At 41.1% G+C, this 11,096-nt stretch overlaps 1 protein-coding gene and 2 long non-coding RNA genes across 3 annotated transcripts; 1 reads left to right on the forward strand and 2 right to left on the reverse strand.

The window, feature by feature from the left end:
* Positions 1–386: 386 nt before the first annotated feature.
* LOC123471525 lies at positions 387–1,329 on the reverse strand. Its single transcript, XR_006646192.1, has 2 exons — positions 697–1,329; positions 387–621 (listed from the first exon to the last, which is right to left on the reverse strand). It is a non-coding gene; the product is annotated as an uncharacterized LOC123471525 (long non-coding RNA).
* Positions 1,330–1,465: 136 nt separating this feature from the next.
* LOC116921954 lies at positions 1,466–5,817 on the forward strand. Its single transcript, XM_045173042.1, has 2 exons — positions 1,466–2,589; positions 4,361–5,817. The coding sequence occupies exons 1-2, from the start codon at positions 2,106–2,108 to the stop codon at positions 4,966–4,968; spliced, it is 1,092 nt and encodes a 363-aa protein (XP_045028977.1). The 5' UTR covers positions 1,466–2,105; the 3' UTR covers positions 4,969–5,817.
* LOC123471524 lies at positions 5,661–8,887 on the reverse strand. The gene is made up of 2 exons (XR_006646191.1): positions 7,656–8,887; positions 5,661–6,905 (listed from the first exon to the last, which is right to left on the reverse strand). It is a non-coding gene; the product is annotated as an uncharacterized LOC123471524 (long non-coding RNA).
* Positions 8,888–11,096: the final 2,209 nt, after the last annotated feature.

Genomic DNA, 11,096 nt, shown 5'->3' on the forward strand with positions numbered 1-11,096 from the left:
TAGGAAAAAGGAAAAAACAAGAAAGAAAAATGTTGGTCATCCGGCTTCCGCGAAATGTCCTCCATGCGCTACTTATTTATTTTTATTTTATTCCCATTTATCCTCCGTCGGTCCTCCGTGCTGTTGCTATTTTCTATCCGCCTACAACACGCACTATTTCTTTCTAGATGGGATATTTTTTGAAAAAATCGAATAAAACATAGAAATTGTGTAGACGAAAAACGGGACAACTATCGAGAGAGAGAAGAGGCTGTCAATTAAAACCGTTGATGGCCGAAGGTTGTTGCTGTAGACAGTGCACAGAATGTCTTTCGATGTAGCCATAATACGGCATAGGATGGTGGGTTTAGACTGGTGCGAAGGGGACGGTATAAACATCAAGACAATATAATATAGCACCACCAGTCGACCGGACGGCCCATAACGGGACCATCCCATAGCGCCGTGAACCGAAAACTTTACTGTACTTGGGTTTTTTTCTTTTTTTTCTTTTTTCTTTCGTTTGATTGTTTTTCTCATTCTCTTTCACCGCCTCGTTTTTATAATCAAGAAACCGCTCCAACGGCTCAATCTTTTTATTGTTGTTTTTTTTTTTCCTTAGCTGTAATATAGCCCCCACCCCTTAAAAAAAAAATAAAATAAATAAAAATAATAATCCGCCAGTTCGATTATATGCTCGGTTCATTTCTTATGTACCTGATGCTAGAAGGTCCAGTGATATGCGGAAATAATTCTCCTGTACTATATCAACGTCTTTTATTGGTCCACCTTTCTCTTGCACTAAACATTGCAGACTTGTGCTCCTTTTTTTTCTCCTTTTCTTCCAAACAGCGACATAAGTTTGTTTATTAGCCGATTGAGAACGGACGACCAGATGCGGAAGAGAAAAAAAACATAAATGAATCATTTCTTAAACCGATAGAAAATTTGAAATTATATTTAAAAAAAAAAAAGAAAAAAAAGGCGATTGAACGCCAGGCTAAATTTAGAACACGAAATAACAGCTGCATCTTCCTCTAAGTTACTACCTAAATCTGAAAAAAAAAAGATAAATAAATGACGCTTTGAATCTCTTTCTCCTGGTCTGTACAACGATGACGTCACGGAAGAACAGCGTGACTTGGAAGCCGAACGCCCAACACGTTCGTCTCATCGGCCATCTGAAGACGATCGACAGAGCGAGTGATGAACTTAATGTATATAAAGTATAAGACTTGCTGCATATAACATTCACACACTAAACAGAGGACCGTTTGCAAGTGCCTCCTTCCTCCTTTTTCTCTCTCTCTCTCTTTCTTTTCGTTCACTTTGAGCTCCGCCTCTCTGGTCGATTGGCTCCGCCCAAGCTGCTCAACTCATCCGCACTCGGCGCTGACGGATCGTACACCGGTCCCCCCACCCCCAGCAGTCGACAATCGCCTAGCTATATACCTGGGCACGTTGGTGGCTGTCACAGTACATTCAGCCACTTGGCTCCGTACGAGAAACACCTACGAGACATTTCTCTCTCTCTCTCTCTCTCCCTCTCTTGTTTTGGTATAGTAACCACCGAACATCCGTTTCTCCTCTCCTTTTCGCATTGCCACTTCTCGTCGGCTGATTGATCCTCGTACACTCCCATTTTATTTCCCCCCCTCCTTCTCTCCCACCAAAGTAAAAATCCAAATTTTGTTCATCGAATCTTTTCAATTTTTGGAAAGAAACAAAACAAAAAAAACAAAAACAAAAAAGGCGCTCAATTTGAAATTAGTTGATTTTGATTGATCCCTCAAAAAAATGTCTCCGAAACTAGATCCCACCGGTCTTTACTGAAAAAGAGTGATCTCGATCCCCGCAACAAGGCTCACTTCCGTCTCCTTGCCTCTCCCTCCCTCCCTCCCCCCATTGCGGTGCGCGTTTGATACACCAAGTACCACACACAGAGACACACAGAGACACACAGAGAGACACGCCACTTACAGACAGGCAGAATGCAGAATACAATGGTCCAAACGAATGTCCCGCTCGATCCAACCGGCCTCTACTGAAACGTGACGATTGAAGAGTAAACGGAAACAAGAACAAGAACACGAAGAAGAAGAACAACAAAGGCGCCAAAGAAAACGATGCGGAATGCTCGCGTTTGGCGGACGCCAGCCTGTGACTATCGGTGGCGCAGACGAACGTTCCTACCACCGGCGTTGGTCTTGTTGGCCTTTTTTGGTCTGTGCTTCGCGGTGACGCAGGCCGAGGATGGCTACTCGATTCCGGCCGACGCCATCCGCATCGGAACGCAGGAACTGGGAGCCGACCGACTGACGCAGCACCTGGCCGTCCTGATTGCGAGCGGTGGCACCAACGTCAGCGCCAACAGTTTGGATGGTGAACCAATGGACGAGCGAGACAATCAAGTCAATGCCGAAGCGGACGAAGGTGAACTCGAAGAACGAGAAGAACGAGTTGGTCAAGCAGACGACTACCGTCTTCCCACGGCTCTGGTCAGGCTCAACGCTTTGCTACGGGCTGCCGAAGAGCGGAAAGAGCGGCTAGAATCAAATGCCGCCACGTCCCGTCTACTCTCTATCAACCGGGGTGGATTCTTCCGCGGATGTAAGTTTCCCCCTTTTTTTTCTTTTCTTTCCATTTTGATTATTTGATTTTCGTCATCCTATTAAAGGTAGATTTGACTCTATGATTTATTCCATTGGTAAACAAAAACAAAAAAAAGAAAGAAACATTTGGCAAAATAGTTTCGCTTCCGTAAATGCATATAGTTGTTGCATACATCATTGCGTCAGCACCTTTACAGCATTAAAGAGCTTTGTTTGAACAAGCGCCCACGTCCTTTTAAATTCGTGATAAGCAAATTGAAATAGTCGAACATTGAAAATCGACACACGCACAAAAATGTGCGTGTGTTTGCGTGTGAGAGAGAGAAAGAGAGAAAAGGAAAAGCCACCATTTATCATCATCAAATTACTTGACCGAGATTGAAAATCGAAAATGGCCAAAGTGAAAGGCACTGAGGCGCGCACGTTTCAACTTTCACGGAACACATGGCCCTCCTTTAGCTATATTCGAACACTCACGTGTTCTACGTCGCTAACCCAAAGTAGTATATAGACTATTCATTTCGTAATTTTCCTTCGTGCAATTTCTAGGAATCGCTCTCGATTCCATGTTTTGTTTGCTTCAAATTTTTCTTCTCCAACTGTTGTCAAAGTCGGCCTTACTTTTCACTATAGCATAGTACGCACAGTATAGATATGCGCTGCACTTTTTTGTTTTTTGTTCCAGTCACTTTCGCAGTAAGCCTCACTGTAGCCTTTCGTGTTGTCATTGATACGTTGAACATTCTCGGATCTGGGGCTGATCAGTGCCAAATGCTGATGTCATCATTCGTGACCTACTTAATATGAAACAAGAAATGCGTTAAAACGATGTAGGCAACGCACGACCACTAAAGCCAACCCACCAGCCAGAAAAACCAACAAAACAAAACAAAAAAAAAAACCCCCAAAAATATCAGAAAAACACACGCTAGACGTAGTGAAAGAAGCCCAAATTAAGCGTATAGTATAGGTTACAATTATAAAGACACAACGGCAATGGCAAATGCCAGCCGTGATTGGGGTTTCGTTATTGAACGTGATCTTGTCGAGACAGCTACTTTTTTGTTGTTGTTGTTCTTTTTGCCTTTCTTTAAAGACCCTCAATGTCTCTCGGCTTTTTATGCAATTTCTCCGGAATTCACGTCATGGCTGGACCTTTTAGCGTTCCACTTTGATGGCTACTGTCAATCGCTGCTTTATTCAATCGTTGTCTTTGGATTTTCGGACGAATCGTTGTGTGTGATCTGGTGGTGTTTGGCACCTTACACACGCTTAATTTTAACACTTTGTAAATGAATGCACCACAAGAGCAATAAGATGGAAATCAAGGGTCAAAATCACATGGAAAAAGAAAAAGAAAATAACTATTTCCGAAAACCGGTCCGGTGTCTCTCATTTTTCTCAATTTTTTGCCCCTCTAAGTGTTTCGAAAATAATGCGAAGGTTTGGGCGTTGTCAATGACAGAAAACACAGCACAAACTGCAAAGGAATTCAGTTTTTTTTTTGTTGTCTTTCCTACAGAAATTCGTGTAGACACTGAAAAACTATTTAGCGACTAGCCTACTTATCATTCACACTGCGTATAGGCCTTAACAACTCAATCATTCATTTCAAAAATGAAACGAAACAAAACGCTTCAAACAATAATGCTAGCCTACATCGCATTAAACAAATAATTGTCTCTGATCACACGATCCGCAGAATGTTTAGCCTATACAACTATTATTTTCTCACCAAAATCGTTTATTTCTCTTTCCTACCCGTGCAGTGTTGGTCGTCTGGGTGCCGGTCAGCTTCCTGTTGCCTACACTCGCCCACCGTTATCCGACTTACTATCGAGGTCGATCCAGTCGATCAGGGAGGAAGCATCTTTTGGACGGAGAACTGGATGAAACTAACATGATCGTCGACAAGCCAAACGGCAAGCCGGCCAAGATCGTCCATTCCGGCTACAATCCGGACTCTTCTGACTACAAGTTCGAGTCGCATTACGGACCTTTGCTGTCGCGATTGGAAGCTTACTTCACGCTGATGCGCATCGATAACATACACTGTCGCTGGAAGCTGCTCTGCTACGCCAGCCGGCAGCCGGATGCGTATCAGCCGCTGTCCAGTCTGTTCCGCAGACTCTTCGAGCGCAGCAATAAGCCAGCGGCAGCGAAACCCATCAACCAGCAGCGCTACCATCCGGCCCTGAAGAAGTTCTTCACCTACGTCTGGGCCGATAAGAAAGGCGCTCGTTTCGGCTCCGTCGACCAATGCGACGCCGAGTACAGCACGTGCCCAACCCCCGTCCATCGCCTCGTCCGCATGGACATGATCCGCTTCTGGCAAAAACTATCCAAACGCTTCGCCATCCAGCTGCAGGATGAGTGAACCTTCCAACTTACCGGAAGGCAAATCACCTGCATCATTATTTCTGAATATCATTTCATTATTTTTTTTTTTTTTCATCGGTAGTTCAGCACATTTTGGTCTTTCTATCCATTTTTTTTTTCCGTAATTTTTTTTTTAGACCCTTCTTGAGATTTATTGGATTTATTTTATTTAGCGACGTAATGGCTTCTAAACGTGATAATAACTAAGGTAGAGACGGTTTTGTGCAGACGGGGGAGCGGAAGGTTTTTGTTTTGTTTTTGTTTCAGGAGGGAAAGACAGTGACATCTAGCGAATACGGATGTCTTTATATGTGAATATAACCTATTTCCGGGGCAGGTCGAAAGCAATTCGAAAGAATTGCTCCTTCCCAAAAGAATTAATTATTAAATATGCAACGAAGGAAAAAAAAAAAAAAAAAAAAAACATTTAAGAAGAAATCGAGAACAGAAAAACAAAACAAGTAAAAGAAAATATTAAATTCTAAATAATAAAAAAAAAAAAACAAAAAAAAAAAAAAGTAATAAGAACACAGAGACAGAGAGAATTTATTATTTTTCTATTTATATTTAAATTTAAACGAAGATCAGGGTTAGTAATTCGACGATTGCGTCCCATGCCAAGATTCCTATAATGCGTGTGTATATGTATGCGTGCGGCTCTCACTTCACCAGCCGCATCTGAGGTATGGAGATTTACGTTGTACGGAAGAAGACGGCAAAAATAGCCACGAGAGTCGTACTCATGTACCATGTAGCCCTGAAACCTGTTGGGTAACAAATAAGACAATGAAAAAAAAAAGAAAAAATGAATAAAAGTAAAAAATATATGCAAAGCGATATCACGATATCCAAGTACCTCTGGTCTTTTCATTTCTTTCGTTTTCCAATGAATCGGTGCCAATTCCAGGGTTTCCGATTGTTCCATACGATCGCCAACACAAAATATGTTATGATATTGACATTCACCTGATTCGAAAACAGGCTAAAGATGGCTATAGGGCAGCTCAAGTAAACAGTCAATTTGATGAACAAGTTTCTGATTTATTCAATTATAATAAAAGCCTTGGGAAAAATAAAACAGGGACAAAAAAAAAAAGGACTCAATCGCCAGGTCCGGGAAGTAAACGCGGAAATTACGTCGTCCATAGCTGAAACAATAAATAAATCACAAACAATTCGCGGTCTCCTTCGTGCCGTTCGGACACCACGCCAGCGTCGTGATCCGTCATACGATCGAGTTCCATAAAATAAGCCAAATCAAATGCTTATCTTCTATTCCTCCACGAATAACATCATTCATTCGATAGCAAGACACAAATACGATGAGGCTATAGACAGGGAAACTGTTTGGGTGGCTAAAATGAACACACTTTGGAACGTCAATAACGACGAACGGTCGAAACCAATTAGCATAGATGCTAGAGTGACTCAAACTGGCAACATCGTTGACTATATACTGCAGAATTGCCGGGGGTTCAATGAACTGTGCTCACGCCGTCAGCTAATATTGAAATGGGTGCCATCTCAAAGCGAATCGCCTTAAACCCCACACTAACGATAGCGTGAAAGACAGGTAACATGTAGTATATACTGTAGCTATATCTATACAGGCTACAGTACGTACAGTACGTGTCAGTACCCGGTATATTTGAAGATGAAACGAGCAACTCGATTCGGGTCATCTGGCTCGTTCGCCCGCTTCACTTCAGCCGCAGCGTTATAAACGACGAGTATAGTTTAAACCCGCGTTCGCTAGTAAAACGCTGCTGTGTCGGTTTTAAACGTGGCAATTTGCCAACTTTAAGAAGAAGGCGGGATTGATGGCGAAGGAGGAGAAAATAGGGCGGTACCGGTACGTCACCGATGACGTCAATGTTTTGTTGGACTCGCTGCGGCACGGTGAGCAGGGCAAGGCCAAAGACCGGCAGTAACCTACTGAAAAAAAAAGAAAATAACAATAAAAATTAAAAAAATAAAAAATACCCGACGTATAAAGACAACTCGATAATGTTATGGAGAAGAGAACCAGAACAAGAGACGAAGCGTTAGCCGACAGCACGTCTCTGTACGCTGAGCACACACAACAGCCTGCAGGGGGCAAAAAAGAGAGCCAATAACACTGATGCCGTCCATTTGTTGGCAATTGCTGCATTTGCTTGACTCGTTTTTTTTTTTTTGTTTTTTAATTTGCTTTCGAAGTTCTTTTATTTGTTACTAACCAAGCTGAAGGAATGGTCAATGAAAAACAACAGACAACGTCATGTGAAAAGTAATTGCCAATGTTAACTAAGCGGACTCTAATAAAGGAAGAAACAGGCAAAAAATAATATTAAAGCAAAGACAAACCCCCCCAAAAAATGCAAATAAAAGAAAAATAGAAAGAGATAGAGCAAAATAAATTTGAATTAAAATTAAAACCGTCTATCCTAGCTGGTTTAACCGGTCACCGGATTGCTGTTTTCCTTTACATTTATACAACGCCAAACAACATCAACTACAGCCGTCGAAAACAACTTTAAACAAAAAAAAAAAAAAAAAATATTTAAAAATAAAGAAATAAATTAAAACAAGGGAACAAACAAGGACGGACGAGCTAATAATTATCACATCTCCCAGAGAGTTGCAGTTCAAGTCCTACGTGTATGAATGTAACGCACTGTACAATGTAGACTACTAGCTACATACCTCAGCTGTTTTTGTCGGAGACGCTGTGCATGTTCAGGGGAGAATTATAAGTGGTCGGCGACTTTGCGGAGGAAATGCTGCCGACACATATGTCGTCCGGAATCTGTTCCCCCCCCCCATCCCCAACCTACCACGATGATAAATGCGTGTATATAAACAGATTTACAGTACACGCAGGGAGGGAGGAAATTTACTGAAGAAGGGAAGAGCAAAAAAAATAAAATGAAATAAATAAATAATAATAATAAAAATTAATAAACAAAAAAAAAACAAAAAAATTGAAATTTTATTAAAATGCTCTTGTCTGAATTTGGATTTCAAAAGGTTTTTGCGACTGAAATCCTCCACGTTGTGGTTTTAACCGCTTTAGCAATGTTAGGCGACATCTAGCTGGATTCCATAAGAATGATTGATGCAAAGTTTAGAAACCTCCCAGCTACGTGGCAGGTGAACAAAACAACAACAAAAATCTCCTCAAAATTAAAAATAATTGTATGAAAAAAAAAAAAATAAATAAATAAATAAATGAAGCGAGAGATAATCTTGTGTTTTGCGGTGCTGATATCACAAAATGCAGGGCAGTTGGAGGCTATTCTTGTTATTATATGTACCCACTATAGTTACAACAGGGATATATAATAATAAGAGCAAGGCTCGATAAAGGGATGTGTGTGTGTGTGTGTTGAGAACAGGGAACCTCAGTTTATGTCTATATACGCATACACGTATATAGATATATTCAAGAGCGGCACGGAGGTGAATGACCGACAGTGACCCCCCCTTCTTTTCTTCTTCTTTCTTCTTTTTTTTTTTTTTATCTTTTCTTGTGTGACTGAATGCCTATGTCTGAATGTACTATGTGTATGTGTGTGTGTGTGTGTATGCGTTTGGGAGCTGTGGCTATACCATAGCTGCTGGCCCCGAGAAAATACAATTCTTCTTTCCACGATGGCTAATGGTGACCGCCCGCTCGCTCACCTGAACGGCTCAAACATATGTCCAGGTCCTCCAGTATAATATCAACCCACCTTATAGCTATAGCCGTTCGTTTTCACTATCACGCTCTTCCCTTCTCAATCATCATCCCCTTTCCTCGAGCTGTTGCGTGGCTGCGAAAACACAAAGTATACGAAGCCAAGAGAGCACCACCAGAAAGCAGTATAAACGACAGAAAAGAGGAGTATAAATTTGTCGGTCACGACAGCACGCCGGCAACACAACGCGGAAGTCGTGCGGTTTTTTGGCACTAGAAGTACAGAAGGAGGTGCATCCGCAGTATATATAGGAGCGAAGCGAGTCCAGCAACAAAAGACCACTGTATATAGACGTGTGTGTGTGTGTGTGTGTGTGTGTGTGTGTGTGTAGGTATACACCGAAACACAGACAGCGTTCCATATGCTCAAACAGCCGAAAAACCATGACACCAGCTGCTGTTCATATCTACTGTTGGTTGTTTTGTCTTTTTTGGGTGGTGCACGAATGTGCCTTTATAACTTATGCAATTTTCTTTCAGACGAATTTTCAATGTGATGATATCAGAGGCGTTTTTACATGAAAATGTGCTGCGTTGATGAATCATATTTGATGTTTACGTGGGGAACAGGATACTTTTCATCTATAATTATTCACTTACCTTTAGGCTTCTTCGCGAGATAACTCGTTAACAAATTTTTTTTGCTGTGGAAAAACAAAATAAAAGTTCAATTAAGTAAACATTTAATCAATGTCACTTGATCAAAATCCAGTTTTCTTCGTACGTATACAGTATATACATTATATATAAAACGAGTCGCTTGACTTGCTTTTTGAACCCCCCTTGGCATCCCTATTTGGAATTGATTTTCTACGGACAAGTGTATACATTAATGCTATTGCTAAATAAAACTTGCTTTATATCTATGCAACTGTATATAGTGCTTCCTTTTCTTTAACATGTCTATCTAATGAAGCCTAGGTGGGAAACAATTCAATTACAGCTCCGGACAGCAAGACGTCGGCTGACCGGTGGGTGACCTCAACATTGGCCGTTTTTCTTTCTTCTTTTCTCCAACGTATAAAATACTAAATCAATAAAAAAAAAAAAAAAAAAGAAAGAAAAAAAGAATGCAAGAGTCGATGGCCCTTTATCTTATTGCATTTTCCTTGAAACGTAATTACAGTCCCCGATTTTCTGATCGACGTTGATACGAGTTTCGAATAGAGAATACACTTTAACACATAGCACACAATTAAGCAAGACACCAAATATTCAAAGAAGTACTTGAAGTAAGAAATATAAGCGTGTTATTATGGGCACGAGTGATTTGTAGGCTACATCGTACCCTGTATCTGACCTAAGCTGACCTACTTTATGACCCAGTTCCCTTTTTTTTTTATCCTTTACTGTTTTTTGTGTGTTCATATTCGTTTCTTTCTCTTTATTTGCCCATCGATTTGTTTCCTTTCTTTTGAGATCCCGTTTAAGATCTCCAATTGGTGACTGTACTTAACAGTACCTCTTTTTACTCCCATTCATCTCGTATTTTGTATGGAACTAGAACTGGAAGGTTCCAGCATGTTGACCTGGTTCGAAAATTCAACAGATAAAGGCCCATCTTACTACATTTCATTTATGCCTCTTCTTCTTCCTTGTATAAGATTATTTCCGCCTTTCAGTGAAGTTTTATAAGAGATCGCGACAATAACTCGATAAGGAAGGAGACGAATGAACGGCAGTGCAAAAAGAGGTCAAATCGGGTCATACCTGATCCACGCAAAGGTCGATCATTCAGCAAAGACGCGTCCAATGGGTCACGTTTAAACAGGCATGGAGTATTTGAGTGCTGCTGCATCGCGATCGAGACATATACGGTCCTTCGCGGCTGGGAAATTGACACCGATATGGATATCATAATTCAGCTGCTACCTTTTGCGTCCTCCAACCGATCGGCCAGTTACAACTATGTATATAGACTACCGTAAACAAACAAAAAACAAAAGGTCTATATGTTTTAAAATTTTGTAGCTGTCTGTCCTTACACAAGAAGAAACGGTGAAATTTGGGCTAAATTTTAAATGAATCATCTGGCTGGGCTAACTTTTATTTGTCGATAAAATTAACGATTAAATTTGCCAGCCGTTATAAGGTTAAATGCAACTCCCCAATGGTCATGTATTAGTCTACATGCTGTAGCTGCAGTAGACTATGATTGGAATCTGAGTTTTTTTGTACGCCAGGAAAATGCTGGAAAACAGTAATGTCGGCTTCTGGGCCACACTTCCTCGTCCTTCATGATCCTTCACATAAATGAGTTCAAACTAGGTTAATTGCTTGGGGCAAATGCGATCAAACTTGCCACGCGTCTGTGAGGAAGCACACATCTTTGAGCCTGGAATTTCATAAAAGAAGATCGGACTTTTATCAGCAACAAAAATGTACCATAAACTAACCAGGGACTTCAA

Source organism: Daphnia magna, linkage group LG4 (assembly GCF_020631705.1).
Source record: "Daphnia magna isolate NIES linkage group LG4, ASM2063170v1.1, whole genome shotgun sequence".
Lineage (NCBI taxonomy): Eukaryota > Metazoa > Arthropoda > Branchiopoda > Diplostraca > Daphniidae > Daphnia > Daphnia magna.

Excerpts from the sequence above, each read along its gene's own strand:
- LOC116921954 (XM_045173042.1), top strand. The coding sequence starts at position 2,106 with ATGCGGAATGCTCGCGTTTGGCGGACGCCAGCCTGTGACTATCGGTGG. Across the intron at positions 2,590-4,360 it reads GGGTGGATTCTTCCGCGGAT|TGTTGGTCGTCTGGGTGCCG; the intron begins GTAAGTTTCCCC and ends CTACCCGTGCAG.